We start from the raw sequence: 23,251 nt of genomic DNA on the forward strand, positions 1-23,251 counted from the left end.
TTTTAGAGGAAAAAGTGATATTGGGTGCATTCAGTGGGCGGGGGGGGGAGCAGAGGGAGAGGGAGAATCTTAAGCAGGATCCCTGCTGAGTGCAGAGCCCAACACAGGGCTTGAGCTCCCTGAGCCAAAATCAAGAGTTGGAAGCTTAACCGACTAAGCCATCCAGGCGCTCCTATTGGGTGCATTCTATGAGAAAGTATACACAGTACCTGATCCCAAGAATACTGTATTTATTACACTGATGCGTGTGTTCCATCACACCCTTTTCAGGTTTCTCCTTTTATTCATAAGGAGGAGAAAGAAGAGCAGTTGTAAAAGCTAAGCAAAAAGGTGTTAAAAGTAACCTTGATAAGAGATGCCAGGTTAAACTGGGGGAAGGCTGGCATTCTTAGTGTGTCCCCCCGAGTCTAGGTTCCTCCTCAGCTGTGACAGCTGTAAATGTAGAGGATCCATCAGAGTCCTAGAAAAATAAGAAGGTTATCTTAGGCATCGTCCCACAGTTCCGAACCTCTCTCCAACCTCTTTTCCCCTGTTCTGTAATATACCCAGTATGATCCTTTTGTACTTTGCCCAAGATCCTTAATTCTCTTTTCAACCAAAAGCTTGATTCTTTGAGTATGCAGTAGTGTTTCTTAAAATGAGATCATCAGAGCAACTTTAATATAAAGCAGTAATGAAAAAGTAAGTGAAGAAGATAACTTTAAAGTGTAGTTTTGTTAACTAGATGTTGGTAGGATATGTCCAGAAATAGGGAAAGCCTTCTATTTAGTAATTTAGTTAAAATGTAAATGTTATCACAGCATATGGTTGATCTGTCTTGGAGTATGCATCGATTTGTACTCCCATTTTTGAAATTTGGGAACCACTATAGTCAAATGTAGTCACTAGGATTTTCAGAGAGATAAATCCTATTTCTTATACCGTACATGCCCTGAAGGCAAATACTGTATGTTTCTCACAAAATACCTATCCTGTGTCTTTTAAGAGAAAATAGTTGTTGAAATGCATAGAAGGTGAGGACAGGAGTCTTGTCGTCTGCAACTCAAACTCAGCCCCCCACATGCCCTCATTATAACTCAGACCTTAGACCTACTCTTTCCACCATCCTGCAAGGCCATATTTGCAACTACCTGTTGGACATCTACATGAGTCCTTCTTAAGCATTTTAAACTTTATATGACTTCACTTTCTGTTCCTTCAGATCTGTTTATTTTCTTCTGTAATGGAAAAACACCAATCTAGGCTCCAGAATCTGCCTCCAAGTCTCAACAAGACCCTCTGCTATTGCTCTTGTACCCGGTCCATCTTCATTCCCATTACTGCACAGACCCTGGCTCAAGTCCTTGTTACCTCTTCCCAGTGATTAGAATAACTTTTCTTCTAATTCCAATGCCGCCTTTGCATGGTCTCATTTTAAACACTGCCAGAGCTATCTACAAAGCATAGCTCTAACCTAGTTTCATCCCTGCTCTTTGCAACCTCCATTGGCTTCCCAGTGGCTCAGCATGGAACACTTTTCCTCAGTTGTCACACACTCCAGCTAATCCCACCCCAACCTTTCTTCTTTGTTCTCACCCTCTTTCCAACCCATTTCTGCCTGTGTACCCAAGACTTTTCTTTCCTTGATAGTTGCTCCTAGTCCCTCTCTCCTATTCTTCCTCCCTTATTCCTCCAGACCAGATTTAGTCTCTCCTTTCTCTATGTCTCCATAGCCTTTAGCTAGGAAACACACTTTCATACGGTGCCCATCACATTCTGTCCTTGAGAATCTGAGACTCCTCAGCATCTGGCAGAGTACCTTGCATGCTATGGACACCCAGTATTTGATGAATTAAATTACTCCAAATGGATCCTTTCTGATTTTTTTTTTTTTTTAAGCTCCCCTTGCGCTTTCTCCAACCTGTCTCTTCCAGGAATTCCATATACAAATATTCTGGAGCCTATGCTACATTTAATATTCTCTAAAGGAAAATCTTATCTATGACTTTCCCTTCTAAGAAAAGAGATAATTTCTTTTTTTTTTTTAAGATTTTATTTATTTATTCATTAGAGACAGAGAGAGAGAGGCAGAGGGAGAAGCAGGCTCCCAAGGAGCAGGGAGCCCGATGCGGGACTCGATCCCAGGACCCTGAGATCATGACCTGAGCCGAAGGCAGACGCTTAACCATCTGAGCCACCCAGGCACCCAAAAAGAGATAATTTCTAATAGGATTTAATTTTTTTTAAGATAAAGGTAAAATTTTTTAAAAAGCCTCAATATCAAATTCCCTTGGTGGGGGGAGATGAAAGGGGGCAACTCTCTTTAATATGAGTTGGTCATAGCATGTTAAGAACCAATCTTGAAATACTATATTGTTTTTTTTAAATGACATGAATTTCTAGAAACACTTTTTACTTAAAGTGATAATAGTTTGTATCTTATTGTCCATATAGATACAGATCCTTTATAAATAAAATACTAGTATTGTAAATAATGTCCATATGTATTATATTTATACAAAATAAATTTACTGTATCTACTTTTGGTGTGATGATGTCTTTAAGCCATATATTTTTCTAGAGTCACATAGTTAAAGACGAACCACAAAGAGGGGTTTTCAGAGAATGAGGCATAAAGCATATTCCCCTTCTTAGGGATTGTTGCATGCCATTTTTGTGTGTCCTGATGCCTAGTTCCAGAGGGAAAGGACAGAGGAGATGTTCTCCTTCCCAGTACACCTTTGTTTTTCCTGACTTGGGTTTCTGGCCTGAATCTGGAACTGCTTTTCTAGTGCTGATCAATACTAAAGAAATTTCAAGGACCTCTTCTCTTAAAGTCCAAGCCACACAGTGCTTTGCACACAGCTCTTCCTGCCACACCTCTGTGCCGCAGGTGGTCACTGTCATAATGTTCTGTCAATGCCTCTTTTCACGAATCTTTATTGACCACTAGGCACTGTCCCGTATGCTTGGGAATACACCACTGGACAAAAAAACCAGACTTCCAGAAGTTTATATTCTAAGTGATAATAATTCTTGCTCCATTTAGCCATTATACGTATTTACCCACAAGAGCTGATAAGTAAATCTTTGCCTGACTGGAGGATTCTGCCCTAGCTTGTTTTATTTAAGGGAATTTTAAATATTTTATTGGGATCTACCCAGACTCGTTAACTCCTAATAAACTTTAAGGTAAGAGATACCCTAAAACAGAGCCCAATTTTCCACAAGTTAGAAACCAAACTGACCCAAACTGATGAGGTTATCTAGTATTACTCGAATTTGAAACGTCTCAAAACTTCCTTTAACGACCAACCACCTTTGGCAAAAGGGATGCTAAGCGCACGCAGCTTCCGAAAGTCCTTGATAGGGCAGCTCTGGCGGGGCAGTTCCCCTCCCAGCCGATAGGGGGCAGCGGCCTTTCAGAGGCTCGGTTTTCTCATCCCTCCACCCAGGGAACGTCACGACCTCCTCACCGCTTCTCCACCAGTAATGCGCAGGCGCGGATGGGAGCACGTACCGCAGAGCCGAGGGAGGGGTCACGAACTCTGACCCCCCCCCAAATACACAAATCGAGAAAGCTCCCTGCCCCCACTTTTCTTTACCCTACCCCCTTGAGCTTTTCTCCAACCTGTCTCTTCCCGGAACCCCAAGCAGCCACCAGAGCGGGACTGTCAGGTCTACGCCCGGCGCGGGACGTAGCTCGTCGGAGAAGCGCGGGTAAGAAGTGCCGAGTAGGGAGAAAAGCAGCCGTGGCCGCGACTGGAGCGGGGGGGCGGGGTGTCCCTTCCTCCCAACTGCCAACGGGCGCACCCCCAGGTCCCCCAACAGCCTCCGAGCTGCGGCCGGCACGGCCGGAGCGTATGGCAGCGCGGCGGCACGCTGCTCGGGTTGGGTTGGGAACGCGCAGAGTGGCCGCAGTGGCGGGACCGAACGTGCGGGGCTCCCAGAGTGGCTGAGGCAGTAGCCGGGGCCGGGGCGCGGGGTGCGGAGCGGGTCCGGGGCACGGGAGGAAAGTCAGCGAGCTGCACCGCGCGCGCAGCAGTCTCTCCCCCGGCGCCTCCTGCGGCGCCTCTGACCTTTCACCTACAGGAAAAGCTTCCGTCTCGGCGCCGCCGCCGCCGCCGCCGCCGCCGCCGCCGTTTTCCCCGCCTCGGAGAGCCGCGCGCAGCGGCCGGGCTCCGGGGGCGCACCGTGGGCTCGAGCGTCGGCGAGCCGAGGCCTCCGTCCCTTCCTGAGGCCGCTTACTAATTCTCGTGCCTGAACGGGACGGACGGAGCAACGCCCTTGACTTTCACGACAAATAGGGCGAGAGCGGCCGCTGCCTTTGGACCCGTATCTTTTGAGAAAAATGGAACGGCCCGAGGTCCTCACTGCCCTGGGCATGTCTAAACTTCCAGTTCTTTTGTTAAGGAATTCTGCCTGCAACTCCTGCACATAATCGTTTTATGAGTTACAAATGTTGCCAACTTGTCTCATAACCTTCACTAAGTAGGTCGGCCAGTTTAAACAAACAAATAACTGGAAAGGAGAAGCAAAAAGACTGGAAATTAAGGCCTTTCGGGTTTTTGTTCCTCTGGATGTTGTAAAAAGGCCTTCGATTTGGACGTTCTTGAACAATGTTGTGTGGTTGCTTGGCACACGGTGATTGTTTTGAAATTTTGCTTTTTATGTCCAATTGGTAGATCCATAAGAGGGATGTTTCTGTTCTTGTATATATTTAAAAAAAAAAAAAAAGTGGATCGCATATAAATGTAACAAATTTCATTATTTGTAGGGGCATTTCAGTCTTTTAGGAAGAGTTTTGAGGGAGACGCAAATCAAAGGCATCAAACATTCCTAAGATATGTTCTGTTTGTGTTTCTGCCACACAAAGCCTGTAATTCCTGCCCTCGGGGAATAGAAAAGACAAAAGAAACAGCATAAATAATTAATGGTATAAATATAGTTATCTTTTTTTGGTTCATAGGACTCTCTGCAACTTCTTAAAATCTTTTATGAAAGCCCTGGGGAAATTTTACATATGATACTAGAAGTTAACAAAAGTCTCAGTGAATTCTAGTCAGTTGCTTTAGTATACACAATAAATGCTGGACCCATCTCAAAGGACTGGATTTTTTAAAAATTTGAACTGAGTGTTAAAGGTCAGGTGGAATTTAAGGGAGGGAAGAGGAGCTTAGAATGGTACACTGAGGCATAAAGAACATCCCAGTTTGACCCAAGGAGAGGCCCCTCTAGGGAGCGATAAGAGGTAAAATGGGAAGATGAGGAAGTCAGACTATAAAGAAACTCTGTGTCCACACTGGCAGGCATGTATCAGATGCTTAATAAATACTGAAAAAATAGAAGGAGAAGGACTGAAACTTTATCCTTTGGTCATTAAAAAGACATTGATGGTTCTGAAGCAGGAGAATAAGGATGTTTCAGTTCTGTAAGTGTCCTGAGATACTGTTGCTTGTCAAGGATGCTGAACACTAATGGTTTTGCCTTCTTGGCACTTCAATATACACAAAGATGGTTCTTGCCTAATAGGGGCTTTTCATGTACACAAAGTCGTTCCGGAAACTCAACAGTAGCTGAAATTTTACCTGAAGAGTTAACTGGAAGGCCTTCAAGGCTACGAGAGGCTTTATGAACCCCTTGAAATTCAGCATATACTGTCATTTGTAGTGTGAGTGAATGTGAATTTGTGTTTTCTAGTGAGAAAAACCTTAACTTCCATCAGTTTTTAAAGAGATATTTGACCCACTCTACTGGAAAAAATAGAATCATTGTTTTATGTCATATTTATATCATATTTTCAAACTTTGCATCCCCCAGAAGGAAATACATTTTGCATCATGACTCAGCACACTCACACAGATTAAACTGAAATAAAGTCTTAATGAGACTATTCTTACCCTCACTATATCTGATGCACTCTTTTCCATTTTCCTTTTAAAGAAAATCTGACCTACTAAATTAATTTCCCCATCCATTAGTGGCTCACAACACAAAGTTTGCAAAATAGTGTTTTGGATAATAGCAGCCTACATTCAGGTGATGGTAGAAGGGCTGGTGGGGGAAAAATGAACTGTTTCTGTTGTCAAAGAGCACAGACTTAAAACTTTGAATCTGAATGGAAAAAGGATAGCACCATTCATACTCTGCTTTTCTGTGGAAATAAGTAGAAATGAGATCTTGGTAAATTGGAGAAACTCAGGGCCAAAAATGCAGGACTGTTTGTTTTCTGTATGTTAATTAGCTCTAGAGCAGTTAAGACAGCATCCTCATGCTTTTTGCATTGTTCCTCAGGCTGGTGAAAATACTTAACCTTCAATGCCTAACTCAGATGTCTCTTCTATAAGGTTTTTCCAGAGCCTCCCTCTCTAGTGTGGGGTTCTGAGCTCCTCTTGTTCATTTATTGAACACTGTTCATTCAGCTTTCAGGAAATACCTCTTACCTATAAAGAAACTTAACCACTGGGATAGTGGTTGAATTTTTACAACCTTTTGAAGTAGATTATATTGAATCCATTTCATTTGTGAGGAAACTGAGCCTCACAGTGAGTGACATGTAGTCATTTAATAAATAGTAAAATGGGTTTGACTTGAGGTCTAGGACACTACCACCTATGTAAACGTTTGCCGTTTCTCTGTTTTTATCACTCCTTCCTAGGATGCTTCATAGCATTTAGCACATGGTAATTTTTAAAAATCTGTTTTCTCACTAAAATATAAGCCCTGTAGGGCAAAGATCTTTTCTGCCTTGTTCACTGTCAAGTCCCAAAGTCTCACAGTGCCTGGTAAATATGTTCCAGTAAATACTTACTGAAGTTAGATGTGAATACTAGGCACTGCTAAATACTAGAGGTTCGTTGAAAACTACAGTTCTTTTCTTTAGAAGTCTATTAGAGATGGGTCATCTACACAAAGGACAGGTGCTTTAGAGGATAAATGGGCACAAGATACAGTAGGCTAAAGATGAGGGAATGCTTACTTTCTCATTACAACTGTAGATACCCTTTCAAAAAGCAGAAAGAAGAAAGTAAGTAGCTTATAACTCTCACCTAGAAAAGTCACTTAACGTTTGAGAATGTTTATTTTTAGTCCTTGTGTGTTTTGCATAGTTAAAATCAGTTAAATAAAATTTTGTTCCTTGATCTTTGCATTTAGTTTGTCATTGGCATTTTCTCTTTGTCATTAAACATTTTCCTCATATGTTATTTTAATGAAAAGAATTTTTGTACAAATCTTTGTCTTTGCTAAGATGTTGCCTCAGAAAGGCCATCTCTGACCTCTTAATTAAAAAAAAAAAAAGCAGTTCCTTTCCTGCCCCAAGCATTTTGTCACTAGTCCCTGCTCTACTTCTCTCCATTCCACTTTTTGCCATTTATGGGTATCGTGTATTTATTTGTTTGTTGTTTGTTTGACCTCACCAAAATAGAAACTTCACAAGGGGAAGTTTGTTTTAATACTATCTGCTGTATCCCTAACACTTAGAAAAATGCCTGGCCTATAGTAAGCACTCAGCAAGTATTTGTTGCGTAGAATAGTGAATGAATCATTGGGTCAGTGAACCTCTTGATACACATTGGCAAATTAACTTTTCCAGAAGGTTATAACAATTCAGACTTCCATCAATATGTGAAGAATGCTTGTTTTGCCTAATTTTTGGAGTTAAATTTGGTCTTAGAAAACAAACATTGATCTAGTGATTTCTTGGTCATGGTAGAAAGAGAAGCCATTAGCAAAGACATGAGAAACATGGTAAATTCAAGGAATTACAAGTAGTGTGTATGGCTAGAATATAAGGTTTAACAAATGACACCTCAAATCCTATAGATAGAGGGAGGGCTTTGAAGAATATTAAGAGGTGAAATAATATTAAATACATATTTAATCTGGCAGCAAAATATTATAGTTGCGATTAGGTGAGTATTATTGGACTTTTAAGTCAAGAAATTTGGAACTAGATTGGTTGGTAGTTTGGATTGTCAGTGGTCACTGAAGTCATCCATGTTGGTGGCAGGAAAGGGACAACACTCAGTGTCAAAATTTTCGATGAACAATGGTATTAGGGCAGAAGCTGATGAATGACAGTAATAAAGTCGTTAGAAAGTATGGTATAACTTAAAAGAATCTCAGAGGAAGTATTTTTGGTGTGGGAGAAAATAAGCCTTGTTCAGAGGCCTACAACATTAGCACTGTCCTTGAGCTGTGTACATGTATACATATACATATAAATACAAGATAAATAGTTTCATGCTCATTTGCCTATTTTGAAGTATTTTATTGTCTTCATTAAGAATAATGAATGATTCCTTTTAAAAAAAATATCTTTCAAATTTAGTTTTTTAAATTTAGATTCAATTAATTAACATAATGTATTATTTGTTTCAGGGGTACAGGTCTGTGATTCATCAGTCTTACACAATTCATAGCTCTCACCATAGCACATACCCTCTCCAGTGTCCATCACCCAGCCACCCCATCCCTCCCACCCGCCTCCCCTCCAGCAACCCTCAGTTTGTTTCCTATGATTAAGAGTCTCTTATGGTTTGTCTCCTTCTCTTGTTTTGTCTTGTTTCATTTTTTCCTCTCTTCACCTATGATCCTCTGCCTTATTTCTTAAATTCCACTTATCGGTGAGATCATATGATAATTGTCTTTCTCTGGTTGACTTATTTTGCTCAGCATAAATTTAATTTTCTGTAGAAAGCATCAAGACTGTATCTCTTTACTCTGTTACTGAATTCCACTTCATGAGCTTCCTCATTTTTAACTTGAAAGCTGGGAATAAAATCTGGACTGGTAACCCAAAACTAATTTGATTCTTTGCTAATGTCAGTAGTCTCTCCTCATCAGAAAGATTCTGTTTATCAATATATCAGGGTAATTGATAACACCTAATATCTTTTTGTTTCATGAGGAAGTCTAACGGCTTCCAGTCCTTAAGGCTCCAGGCCTCAAGTTTTTAATATGGAGGATTAAAAGCTGCCTTGCCCTCGCTCCTTATGCCTTTTTATCATCTTAAAACAAAACAAAAAAGTTTTGTTATGTTTAGAAAAAATTCAAAATTAATTTATTTTGTGAATTCTCTAGAAACTGTGGAGGTTGTTTTAAAACAATATGGCTATAAAACTAAATTTATCTTTTACTAAGCTCACAGAGCAAGAAATTAGAAGGACTTTGATCTGGAAGTAGCCAAAAGGAGAACTCTTGATAGAATATTTTATAAGTATAAGGGTTTTTTACCCTTCTTTTTTGGCGGGGATTTCTCCAACTGACAACAGAAAATTAGAATCAATGCCAAAGTAAGCTTTTTGAGCAGCTTAGTGTTCAGTGGACTTCTGATTGAAGAATTCTGTGTATCAATAGTAGAAACAAATTGAAGTGGTTGCCTGGCTCATGATGATTGTATCAATAGCCATGTCTATGCTAGTCTCCCACCTTTTGGTAAATAGACCTTCCAAAAGTGGAAGTTGCCAATCCTTCCTTTCCTTCTTCCTGGCCTGCCTACAGTGATTAATTCCAGAGATAAGCACATAACCTAAGCTGGCCAATCAGAATCTATTAACCAAATTTTAAAATTGTGATTAGAGAAGACTGCTTTTCCTTTCCTGGTGCTTTACTACAAAGTAGAAAATAAGCCACATAGGTGAGAATAGAGATAATAAAAATAATAGAATAGAGATAATAAAAGAACATAGAGATAAGGAGACTCCTGACAGCATCACAAACCCAAGCTCCAGTTTTTCCCAAGGTCAGCTCTGCTTGGGTCCTAGCTGTGTGTATCTTGTTTCTCCCACCCCCTGCCTTTTTGCTTAAACTAGCCGTAGTTGAGCTTTTAGCACAACCAAAGTGACTAAATGCATTATCATAAATGCCTAATTTTATGCCAAATACCTACTTCATTCTTACCCATTTTTAACATTTCCCCCTTGTAAATACTTTCATTTATCAGAGTGAATAATCCTATCCTCTGGGAATTTCTAAATTTTAGTTAAAGTTAATACATTTGGATACAATTTGTAATTTATTTATTTATTGTTTTAGAGTGAGAGAGAGCACACGAGGGAGGGGGGCAGGCAGAGGGAGAGAGAGAGTCTTAAGCAGGCTCCATGCCCAGTGTGGAGCCGACACAGGGCTCCATCTCACAATCATGAGATCATGACCTGAGCCAAAATCAAGAGTCTGATGCTTAACCAACTGAGCTGCGCAGGCGCCCCATAATTTGTGATTAATTTAGATAGTCTGCCTCTTTTTTGCAAATGGTGGAAAAAAATTTTAATGAACAAGATTATATGATGTATTTGAATTATTTTGTGGATTTATTTACACATAAATATGTATTGTATTCCTTGATAGTTTAATGAGAAAAAATAAGTAATAATGAAAATGAGATTACAGATTTGACTTTATATCATTGTGTCTGTGTCTTTCTAGACTCGAAACTTAAGTTAATAAGCTGGCTTTAAGGCACATAACAGGCTTTACAAGTAGGATAGGTAAGTAGTTTCATATTGCAACGTATGCACCGTACATATCTGTGTTTGGTTGGAGAGGGGTCCAAAGGGGAAAATTGTTCTTAGTCCACCTTTCTGGTCAAATCTAGTCCCTAAATTCCTCTCATTTGTTTCACTCAATACAAATTTAGGTATATGCTCATTGAGGTAAGTATTTCAAAAAATTTCCCTAAGCATTGGTTTGCTAACCAGTTTGGATTATATGGATCTATAAAACAATATGAGATAAGGGCTCTAGACTACTGCAGTAATGCGGAAAGTTTATATACAAAGAAGTAGAAAGAGGCACCTGGGTGGCTCAGTCAATTAAGCATTCGACTCTTGATTTTAGCTCAGGTCATAATCTCAGGGTTGTGAGATCGAGCTCCACATTGGGCTCTGTGCTGGGCATGGAGCCTACTTAAGATTTTCTTTACCTCTCCCTGTTCCCCTTTCCCTCCAAAAATAAATAGAAAGAAGTAGAAAATTGATGTATTGGATCACAAAATGGAATCTACCAAATACATGCATGTGTACGTTTTTCTGAAGAGGGTGTATAGCTTTTGTGAGATTCTCTAAGCTTAGAGTTTGTAACTCCAGAAGTTAGGAATCCAGTATCATTTCCTGCTCTTTTCTTCAGAAGCAAAAAAGAAAAAAAAAATCCGAATATCCCTGAATTCAGTACTCAAGAATACTATTCCAAGCATATTAACATTCAAATCCTTTAGCATTGTACTACCTGTAGCATTGCTGATGACAAAGTATACAATTAAGCATGAACCTATGCATTCATATATGTATACCATGCACATAGGTGCATCACACATAATACCCTAATACTCTTTGGTCTCTTTGGCTAAAATGATAGTTGATTTAGTGTAACTGTTTGCTCATATAATAGCACTGAGATTTGACTTTAGTCCTTTCTATTCATACACTTTTAAGTAGTCAAACTATAATATGTGTAAATAGTTTATCTGCCAAAGTTTTCATTATGAAGTAGCTTCTTTGGGTCTGATGTGCTGATAACACTGTTGATTTTAGGATTTCTGGAAAAGATTCCTTTAAACTGGCTTTTTGTTTTCTACTTAAAATGAATTTTTTGTGTATGGTGATACTTGTAGGTAAAATTTAGAAGAAACAGACACTTAGTCCGTGAAAAGTAAGTCTGCATTCTACCCCTGTTCCAAAACTTCCGGTTCTCCCTGGAGGTAGTCACTATAATCATTTTCTTTGGTGTTCTTTCAGCTAGTTTTTCTTCTCTCTAGGTAACATTTTAAAGCTTTCCTTACATATATCGTGCGTGTTTCCTATTAGATTTGTGCCTAAGTGTTATGGGCTGCCCCCCCCAGAATTCATATTGAAGTCCTGGCCCCCAGTACCTCAGAATGTGACTGTATTTAAAGGCCATGAGGCCTTTAAAGAGATAACTGAGTTAAAATGAGGTCATTAGGGTAGGCCCCAATCCAATGTGACTGTTATCCCTATTAAAAGAGATTACAACACAGGCACAGAGGGAAGACATGTGAAGAGACAAAGAGAAGACAGCCATCTAAAAGCCAAGGAGATAGGTCTCAGAAACCATCCCTATTTGACAGCTTGTCTCAGAGTTCTAGCCTCCAAAATTGTGAGAAAATTAATTTTTTAAAAATTTATTTTAGAGAGCTCATGCAACCTCGGGGAGGGGAGAGGGGTAGAGGGAGAGAATCTCCAGGAGACTCTTGAGCTGAGCATGGTGTTTGATCTCATGACCCTGAGATCATGACCTGAGCAGAAACCAAGAGTCAGTTGCTCAACTGACTGAGCCAACCAGGCGCCTCCGTGAGAAAATTAATTTTTGTTGTTTGAACTACCCAGCCAGACGTAGTCCTGTTAGCCTTTGTTATGTCAGCCCTAGCAAACCAATATGGATTTTGGTACTGGGAAGTAGGGTGCTGCTGTAACAAATGCCTAAAAATTTAGAACTGGGAAATGGATAGAGGCTGGAAGAGTTTTGAGATGCATGCTAGAGAAAGCCTGGATTGCCTTGGAGAGATTGTTGGTAGAAATATGGATGCCAAAGGCAATTTTGGTGAGGGTTCAGAAAGAAAACTGTAGAAGAGCCGTTCTCTTAAGAGATACACAGATAGCTTCGTGAACAGAATGTTGATAGAAATAATAAACATTAGGGGCGTCTGGGTGGCTCAGTTGGTTGGGTGTCGGACACTGGTTTCAGCTCAGGTCATGATCTCATGGGTTGTGGGATCAAGCTCTGCTTGGTGCTTTGTGCTCAGCGCTCAGCTGGGAGCCTGCTTGAAGATTCTCTCCCTCTGCCTCTCTCTCCATGCATGGGCACTCTCTCTCTCAAATAATAAATAAATCTTAATAATAATAAAGGGGCACCTGGGTGGCTTAGTCGGGCCTCTGACCCATCTTTGAATCTTTCTCCCCTTTCCTTGAAGGATAACAGATGTTTGAAACTGAATAGCTCTACTGGCCCATCTAGAAGAATCACACAAGTCCGAAAATTTTTCTTCATTTCATCCCATCTGTGTCTCCTTCATTCCAAGCTGGCATCGTTTCTGCTGATATAAAATTCTCAGAAATCTTACTGCCTTCCCTGCAATTCATGGGGGTGGAGGCCCAGAGGACTCAGGCCCAGGGAGCAGCTCTGTTTCCTCAGTTGGTTCCAGAGAGGGTGAAGCCACTGCTTTTCAATCTAGTGAGAAATAGTTGAATAAAGCTAAATATTGAGCATTGCTTTTAGTACAACCAAAGTGAATTTATGACAGATATTATATAATGTGACAAAGTCAGAAATAATTTTTGTGTTCTTGTCTGATAGAAAAAGCAAAAGTCAAAGTCAGTGCATTAATCTTTCAGTCTCTCAAGTCCATTTGGAGAAAGTTTTACCTTAAATGCAAATTAACCTTAATACTTAAGAAACTGCCACTAATGAACAGTCACATAATTCTGGAGAAATCTTCTTTCCTTCTGAACAAATGCAATTCTTTTGTCAGTTTTTACAGTATATTTATAAAAGAGTGTGTCAAGTAAATAGATATTTTCAAAATATATAAAAGAATAATTTCATGAACCCCTCTATAAACTTCATCAGTTTTCAATAATTGTCAGTGCATGGCCAGTCTTGTTTTGTTTATTCTGTCCTTCCCCCACCCACCCCAACTGGATTATTTTGAAATAAATCTTAGCTATCATGTGATTTCACTTGTAAATTCTTCAGTATATATGTTTTATGAGTACAATTGTGAAAGGGCATCTTTTTATTCTGGCAGGACATTTTGGCAATTAGAACATGGCAACCATAGAAGAAATTGCACATCAAATTATTGAACAACAGATGGGAGAGGTATGTTTGATTTACAGTTCATTTGCGGATCCATCAAGCCTATTTAAATCAAATGTATAGGGGCGCCCGGGTGGCTCAGTCGGTTAAGCGGCTGCCTTCAGCTCAGGTCATGATACCATGGTCCTGGGATGGAGCCCCACATCGGGCTCCCTGCTCAATGGGCAGCCTGCTTCTCCCTCTCCACTACTTGTGCTCTCGTGCATGCTCTCTCTATCTCTCTCAAATAAAATCTTTTAAAAAATAAATCAATCAAATGTATATGCTAGGTTCTGAAGGTACAGAAATAAAAGATACTTTCAACTTTCAGGTAGCTTTAAATCTAGTGGGAGATAGTCAGATCATCCCACAGTCACAATACGGTGGTAAGGTCTCTAACAGATGGCTGTGTAGAGTGTTACGGGAGTGCAGAAGAAAGCCAGCTAACAACGAGTTGTGGAGGGGTGATGAGACCTGGAACAGTGACGCCCAGTTCCTTAGTAAGAGGTACCATAATCCAGAGGCTTTCAGAGTATCTTCTGGGGACTCTTCACAGAGGGTCAGCAAGGTCAAAACCATTTTCTAATAATACTGAAATGTTCATTGCCCTTTTTCCCCCAGGGGCTGCCTGCCATGTAATGATATGGTATGATGAAACATGTCAACATATAAAAGATGTACCTCACTCAGTGGGCCAGTGTGATATTACGAAATCACTGACAAGTGAAGGATCCATTCAAATTACAGGATAGATCAATGGATTTTGATACAGTTTCTGGTTTCACATTACAACTAGCCTTTAAAAAGCTACCACTTGTCGAGTTTGAATGTGCTATCAAAGAACTACCACACGTTGCATGCACCTAAAGCTCTTCTCTAAGAAATAAGTTTGTCAGCCATTAGAATTTTGTTTACTTCACAGTAATAATACTGATAGAAATAATCCACAGTGAAGCCTACAACAGCTTAAGCTTTACATGGTAAAATTTGTTATAAACTGATTCAAATTCACATCTTAGAGGTAAAATTGAAAATTGTTAGGGGAAGATAGTGGTGGAAATAACCTATGTAAAATAAAATTGACAGCAGTGAAAAGTACACCCAGAAAAATAAGACATGCTGGCAATAATGGTCAACAAAGAAAACTCAAATTGGCAGCAGCTATAATCAGTACAGTTCTACTCTACACAAAAACTGATGAGTAATTCAGAACTTTGTTGTAAATTTTGCATAGAAAAGAATCTTGAAAATAATTTCAGGGAAATGGAAAAAAGTAGGAAGCAAACCAACTTTGCCATTTTAAATTTGAACCAAGGGATTAAATTGGCTTAATGAGTTTACTCTGTAAAATATTTGCTCAACAACAACAAAAGCCCTCAATGCTGGGCTGGTTTTGAGGGCTGGTTCTGTTTATTCATGAACTTGCTCTTCCCTAGGCTCCTCCAACTCAGTAGATAGCAATCCTGTCCTCCCAATTGCTCAGAGCAAAATTTGCTAGTCATCCTTGACTCTTATATTCCACATCTAGTCCATCAGCATATCTTGTCACATTTCCCTTCATAAAATATCCCAAATCCAATCATTTTTTCCTCTAGCATGGCTATTACCCTGTCCCCGGCCAGCATCTCTGCCCATATATAATTCCCAGATATTGCCAGTGTGTGAGCAATAGCATCCTTTCTGGTCTTCCTTAATTCTTCTCTTGAACATCACAGGCTAGTCTACACACTAAATCTAGAATTACCCTTTTTGAAAAAGATCTTGCCACTCTGCTCTGTGACCTTCCAGTGGATCTCCATTTCACACAGGAGGAATCCAGATTTTGTAGTCCTTACGAAGCCCCATACCACGTGGCTCCTGCTGTCGCTCAGATCCCGTCTTTTACCATAATCCCTTCTGCGACTCTGTCTCACTCACATAGCTCTCTTGCAGTGTCTCTTGCCTCAAATGTGTGAAACACTGCCCCACGGCCTTCTCCCTGTGTCCCAGGTAAAGGATGCACTTCCTCTAGCTAGTCCTAAGCTTTGGTCTGCTACTTCACTCAGGTCTGTGCAAAAATGTCATCTCCTCATGGCTTTTGTTCCATCAGTGACTGTCACCATCTCTACCCTGCTTGATTTTTTCTTTGTAGCACTTGATACCATCTGACAATATTATTTGCTTGTTTGTTTTTTATCTGCCTTTCCTCACTAAAATAAAAGCTTTATGAGAACAAAGGTTTTGTTTTGTTTATTGCTATATTCCAGGACCCAGAACAAACAGTGCTTGGCAATTGGAATGCACCCAAAAAATATTTGTCTAAATGGAAGGTGGGAGGGAAGGGGAAGGAAGGAATCAAAATAGGTCCAAATGTTTTTACTATTGTACCTTTATTTGCACATTTGTTTTTCTATAGGATGGGATTTTGTGGGAGTAGAATTGCTAGTTTAAAAGGTATGTATGTATGTATGTGTGCTGTATTGAATATATATGTAATGGTATGCTTTCCTACCTTTGTCTGAAGGTAGGAGAAAATTGTGCCCTTAAAGAGAAAAAAAAAAAAAAGATAAGTTGAATTGATTACTAATTTGACGTGATTGTGTTAGATTGTTACCGAGCAGCAAACTGGCCAGAAAATCCAGATCGTGACGGCACTTGATCATAATACACAAGGCAAGCAGTTCATTCTGACAAATCACGATGGCTCTACCCCAAGCAAAGTCATTCTGGCCAGGCAAGATTCCACTCCAGGGAAAGTTTTCCTCACTACTCCAGATGCAGCAGGTGTTAATCAGTTATTTTTTACAACTCCTGATCTGTCTGCACAACATCTCCAGGTAAATAACTTCAGAGTGTCTTTTCATCTTACACTTGAAAGAATTAAAAAGCACGTCATAAGTATAAGTCCTAATGTTAAGACTTTACGTCCTCCGTGGTCCGTAGGAAAAAAAATGTTGCATAAGATTATGTGCTGTGCAGATTATCTGTGGTGACTGCCCTCTCCTATCTGCCACTGTACTTTTCCTCACGCACCCTCACATCCATATATTTTGGGGGGGTTCTTAGTTGCATATAGTAAGATTCACTCTGATTAGTTTGCCCAGGAAAGGGTTTTATAAAGGGTATAGAGAACTCACAGAATTGTTGGGAAGGCTGAAGATAACAGCTCCAGGTCAGGTTTCCAAGAATAACCACTCAGACGTGCTGCAGAACTGGCTTCTAAGAGACCTGCTGCTTTTGCATGTTTAGGAAACTGCCAAATTAAGAGCCTCTTCTGTGGTAGCAGCACTTCCCAAGACGACGCTTAACCTGGGCAACAAGAAGCTGCCAAACCAAGAAGTCGGTATTATGGCTGCATCTTTGTCACTTTGCCTCCTTGGTCGTCATTTCTGTTTTCCTTGATGTAGCAGACAGCTTTATCCCCAGCGTCTGCTTTAACACTGAAATTCAGTCAGTGGTCTAGATTAACTTCACATCATTTTAATTTTTGCTAGTTATATATTTTTTGAAGAGTTAAGGCTTATACACACTGCATGCCTGTGATTATGTAGATAATTTTCACTGCTGGTTGCTGTGATTGAACACAAATCCAGCAAACCCTTAAGTTTGCCTTCGGAGACTTTTTGGTGGAGTGCCCACTTAAAATTGAATTCTCTATTTTGTGAGGAAAACCTGATCAAAGAAAGTTCCTTTTAGGATTGAAAAACTAATTCATAAAATACAAAATTTTGCCTGTATGTCCTGATAGATTCTATTACTCTTCTAATTGTATTATTTATATTACTTTTAGAAACAGTTAAGGTAAAAAGTGGTTGGGATTTATAAGAAGTTATTTTATCAACAAGACAGAAGTCACTAAAAGTGTAACATCATGAATACCTTAATTTCTTTTTATCAACAGATTTGATTTTTTAGAACAGTTTTATAGTTGCAGAAATATTGAGCAGTTAGTACAGAGTTTCCATATAACCTCTCAACACAATTTCTCCTATTAACATTTTATATTAATATGATACCTTTATTATGATTAGTGAACTAATTTTGATATATTATTAAGTAAAATCCATAGATGTTTTTAGCTTTCCCTGATTTTTACCTAATATTCTTTTTGGTTTCAGGATACCATATTACATTTAGTCATCATGTCTCCTTAGATTCCTGTTAGCAGTGACAGTTTCTCAGACTTTCCTTGTATTTGATGACCTTGACGATTTTGAGGTGTACTGGTCAGGTATATTGTAGATGGCCCTGCTATGGGACTTTGACTACTGTTTTTCTCATGATTAGACTGGGATTGTTGGTTTTGGTGAGGAGGATCACAGAGGTTAAGTGCCATTTTCATCACATATCAAGTGTACTTAACTATCTTCATGTTTTATAACTGGTGACATTGATCTTTACCACCTGGCTGAAGTAGTGTGTATCAGATTTCTCCACTGTAAAGTTACTCTTTTTAAAAAAAATTCTGTTTCAAGAAAAAAAGATAATACTGGTACTTTGCCTACTTTATGGATCACCTCTCAGGGCAAAGAAATAGAAACAGGTACAGGATAAAATTCCCCTGGGCCAAGAAGACTGAATTTCTGATCTAGTGACCTAAAGGATGTGGGCAAGTCCCTTAATCTCTCAGTATTTCTTCTACCCTTAGGAATAATAGATAAAAGATTAGCACCATTCACAATAGATATGCTAAGGAAGAGTGATGCCTTTCATAGATGCTTTCAAAGGACAGCCTGTTTTTTTTTAAGTTTCTGTTAAAGACTAATTTTTATGATGATATAAGAAGAAATGATGCTATTAGAACATAGCAAGGGACAGCTGTTTTAAGGACTGTTTGAAGTTTTTAAAATCAGAATTACTCCTGAAGGCATTCACACCCCTAAGAGAAGAAAAAGAGTCAAAGTGGAGGTTAGTTTGTGGGTTGTTTTAAAGCCAGGGGGAGGTGATATGGTGAATTCCCTATCACATTTTTGGGATTGAATCAATTTGTTCACGTTTCAAAAGATTGAAAAAAAAAATTATTAAAAGATTAGAAGATAAACCTAAAAGAAGAAACTAGTATTTCTTTTACAGCATTATATTAGCTATAACTAATGATTAGCTCTTTATATAATTTATAAAGAGGGTTTGTAATTTGCCCAAGGCCTCTCCACCCAGTCCCACTAACCTGCTACCATTTATCAGACTCTACAGCCCACGTTGTCAACGATTACACTAAGATCCAGATCTTAGACAACTCATCGATGAAAAGTTTATCAATCATTTCCATAATTATAAATAAATAACAAAAAATTTTTTAAGTACTTTTCTATTTAAAAAATTCAGTTATCTTTTTATGCTGTTATAGCTTATTTTTCCACGTGGAAAAATTTTGAGCTGTTCAAAGACACGTCATGATAGGGTTGATAATTGCTGCAGTAATTTGATGTGTTGAATGAATAACAAATAATAAGTGCTTAATAGGTAAGATACATTAAATACTCATGTATTTGAGTGTTTAACAGTATTTAATGAGATTGTTATGGAACAAATTTAAAAGGTATTCTGATCTTTGCTTCTAATAACATTGAAATTTTTACTTATATATAAAGAAAATTAATAGTAGTTTAATTGATATATGCATAATAGAGTTCAAAGTTCCAGAATAACTTATGAGAAAGCAAGCAATAATTAAGACCATTCTTTTACATTTTAACTAAGAGTGTTATTAACAAATTATTGTTTTGTTTTTTGTTTTGGGGGGTTTTCTTTAGCTCTTAACAGATAATTCTTCCCCAGACCAAGGACCAAATAAGGTTTTTGATCTTTGCGTAGTATGTGGAGACAAAGCATCAGGTAACATTTTAAAAATAGCCTTCTGTATGTGTTGTGTTGTTAAAATAACTACCACACTACCATGTTTCTTCTTCTGAAAGTAAAAAGAGCATGTTATTTTTACAGTTCCTATTTGAGGCCTATAAAATTTAACTGATTTCCCCCCAAAGCTTTTTATTCACCCAAAGATTTTTTTTTTACTTGAATGCAATTTAATTTGATCTTGCAATTACATAAAATGTATATTTTGAAGAATTGTGAAAAACAGTTTTGCTTTAAAAACAAAAAAAAGATTTGTTTATTTGGGCGGGTGGGGGAGCAGAGAGAGAGGGAGAGAAACTCAAGCAGACTCCACACTGAGCATGGAGCCCCACACGAGGCTCAGTGTCCTGACCCTGAGATTATGATCTGAGCCAAAACCAAGAGTCAGGGGCTTAACCAACTGTGCCACCCAGGTCCCCCAAAGAGTTCTGCTTTTTATTTTTATTTATTTATTTTTTAAAGATTTTATTTATTTGACAGAGACAGAGATAGCGAGAGCAGGAACACAAGCAGCAGGAGTGGGAGAGGGAGAAGCAGGCTTCCCCCCGAGGAGGGAGCCCGATGTGGGACTCGATCCCAGGACCCTGGGATCATGACCTGAGCCGAAGGCAGACGCTTAACAACTGAGCCACCCAGGCACCCCAAGAGTTCTGCTTTTTAAATATAAACTGAATATGTGGAAATTTTTCTTGAAAGTAGTATCAGTTTTGTCAAAGCAATTGCTTAAAAATGAGTTGTGGTCCTTAATAATACATAACATTAAGTTGTTAACTTACCTGCTGAGCCCTGTTGCTAGTCCAGGAATATAGAGTAACTTAAATTATTGAGATGGAAAAGCTCTGGTTACTCTTTATTTAATGCTGTGCATAACTGAGCAGCATTTCTCCAAGTACTATTACTAATACTCAGGGTTATGTCATTTTAGTTATGTACATTGTTATTTTATGCCAGGAAAGCATCCATGTTCACTCATATATAATCTTTAATCTTTTCCATAGCTTTATTGCAAAAATCTCACACTACAGCTTTTCCCAGAGTATGTTCAATTTAATAGATGTTGTATCAAAGAAATGGCCTGTGAAGTGGTAGGTTAATCAAAGTGTGACAGATTTCTTCAGATTACTATAGGGGTACCTGGGAGGCTCAGTTGATTAAATGTCTGACCCTTGATTTCGGCTCAGGTCATGATCTCAGGGTCGTTAGATCAAGCCCCATGGAGGCTCTGTACAGGGCGTGTAGCCTGCTTAAGATTCTTTCTCTCCCCCTCCCTCTATCCTTTCCCACCCCACCCCTCAAAAAAGAGAATACTATAGCTCAAATATTAATTGATGTATCTTTTTTCCGAGCAGAGTTTTCAGAATAAAATATCTTTATATAACATATAAGAGAATTATAATTTGTAAGTGATCTCAGAAGTGAAAATAGTTTTTACTTATGGTGTCATGGGTGGTTTTGTTTTTTCTCTTTCCGAAATTTTTCGTATCATTGTTAAAGTTACTTTACAGAATTAAAAATTCATATTATTTAATATAGTTATCAAAGAATATGGTTGTTTCATTCTCTGTTTAGTAACTCCTAAAAAATTTTTCCATGTCACAAACTCAAAAATCTCCATTTCATCACATATATTATTGTTACTTAAAGGGAAGAAATGGGCTTATTTCTATTTCTGTTCTAAAATATGTGACTTTTGTGTTTCCTTAAACATCTTGTCTCTAGGGCGTCATTATGGAGCAGTAACCTGTGAAGGCTGCAAAGGATTTTTTAAGAGAAGCATCCGAAAAAATTTAGTTTATTCATGTCGAGGATCAAAGGACTGTATTATCAATAAACACCATCGAAACCGCTGTCAATACTGCAGGTTACAGAGATGTATTGCGTTTGGAATGAGACAAGACTGTATGTATTAGCTTTAAAGGAGAAAATAATTTTAAGAATTCAGGCAACCTCTAGAAGTATGTCAAAATTAACACAATATGTCAATATATATGCTTTTTAATTTACAGATTTCCAACTAACAGTTTAGAAATGTGTACATATGCACGTATTTTTTATTCAACAAGATACTCATCGAATGCCTATATGCTATGCATGTATGTATGTTTGAACATGGTTTTTTAAAAAAAGCACAACTAACTAGATGCCAGTTTAGTTTCCGGTTAAACTACTAAGGTGATAAGTAGGGTAGCTAATACTGATTGAGCTCTCACCATGCCTAACTCTGTGTATAGCATATGAATTATTTATTCCTATAGTAAAACACCACGCACTAGGTACTACTCTTACCCATTTTACATTTGAGTAAACAGATTTAGTAACTTGCCCAAGGTCACATAACTAATAAGTGCTAGAACTTGGATCTGAATCTTGGCAGGTTTTTTTTTCCTCAGAAAATGTACATTTAACAACTAAACTATACTATCTCCTAAGTATCATGAAATAAAATTCCTATAAAATAAGTGAAATACACTACTTATATTTTATAAATGAAGATTAAACGGTTGAATTACTTCTCAAAAATCTCCTTGCTCTTAACTAAAAAAAGATTTAACTTTTTGTGGCTCTCTATTACTATTGTTTTCAATTGGTCAAATATTATTTTTTTAACTCTCACATAGATAGGTAAGAGACTCCTATCTTCAGTTTTTCCTTCTTGACAGTATCTTTTCCTTTTTGACAGTGAACTTGTAAAAAATAAGAATTTCTCTACATTTCTACCACAGCTGGGTCAGGGAGAGAAAAGAGAGCAAAAGATGCAAATAACTATTCTGAAGCAACTTTGTTGAAGTTGGAAATAATTTCTAAAGATTAAGAATTACCTTTAGAGTTCACTTATGGTAACTTGTCTCCCATGAGCAGTGAGCATTGCTGACCGAATGGTTACATTTATAATTGCCTATAAATTCCACACTGTGGTGTAATAGTTTAACGCGTTTTTGTAGCTGTTCAGTGTGAAAGAAAACCTATTGAAGTATCACGAGAAAAATCTTCCAACTGTGCCGCTTCAACAGAAAAAATCTACATCCGAAAAGACCTTCGAAGTCCATTAGCTGCAACTCCAACTTTTGTAACAGATAGTGAAACTGCACGGTATAGTAAAAACAAGCAAAACATACATAAAGTAGAGCTGGTCATTTGTTTTTCTTCCCAATGAAACTCAGGCTAAAATTTGTACTTGTTTGTTACAGGTCAGCAGGACTGTTAGATTCAGGAATGTTTGTGAATATTCACCAGTCTGGAATAAAAACTGAGTCAACTGTGCTGATGACACCAGATAAGGTGTGTTTAGTGCAATTAATTTAAAGCTTAAATTTTTTTAAGCTTTAAATATTTTTTTTCCTTTTCTTAATCTCCGCAATTACTTTGGTTAATTGATCTGGTCTTAAATATTCCTGTTACAAACTGCTTTCTTTTTTAATATAAATGATCAACTATTCGATAGTGTCAAATGACAGCTAAAACAATTTAGTAACAAATTTGTGCCTTTATTCAAGGGAAAACAATCCATAGATCAGGAGAGCACTCTTGCTGAGGGATTTCGGGCAAGAGTGAGTTTTAGAGAACATTAGAAGCAGCAATATGGAAATGGCCTTATTGGCTAGGAGCTTGAAGATTTCCTTGTAAG

At 38.4% G+C, this 23,251-nt stretch overlaps 1 protein-coding gene across 1 annotated transcript in view; it reads left to right on the forward strand.

Moving 5' to 3' along the window:
* The first annotated feature begins 3,484 nt into the window (after positions 1 to 3,484).
* Positions 3,485 to 23,251, forward strand: part of NR2C1 (nuclear receptor subfamily 2 group C member 1) — a 45,817-nt gene continuing 26,050 nt past the window's right edge. The window contains exons 1-7 of the mRNA XM_021687333.1: positions 3,485 to 3,699; positions 13,742 to 13,815; positions 16,377 to 16,607; positions 19,524 to 19,605; positions 21,346 to 21,525; positions 22,569 to 22,716; positions 22,815 to 22,905. Of these exons, the coding sequence (XP_021543008.1) occupies positions 13,762 to 13,815; positions 16,377 to 16,607; positions 19,524 to 19,605; positions 21,346 to 21,525; positions 22,569 to 22,716; positions 22,815 to 22,905 (786 nt within the window). The 5' untranslated portion in view covers positions 3,485 to 3,699; positions 13,742 to 13,761. The remainder of the gene's footprint in view (positions 3,700 to 13,741; positions 13,816 to 16,376; positions 16,608 to 19,523; positions 19,606 to 21,345; positions 21,526 to 22,568; positions 22,717 to 22,814; positions 22,906 to 23,251) is intronic.

This window comes from Neomonachus schauinslandi, chromosome 5 (assembly GCF_002201575.2).
Source record: "Neomonachus schauinslandi chromosome 5, ASM220157v2, whole genome shotgun sequence".
NCBI classification, from domain to species: domain Eukaryota; kingdom Metazoa; phylum Chordata; class Mammalia; order Carnivora; family Phocidae; genus Neomonachus; species Neomonachus schauinslandi.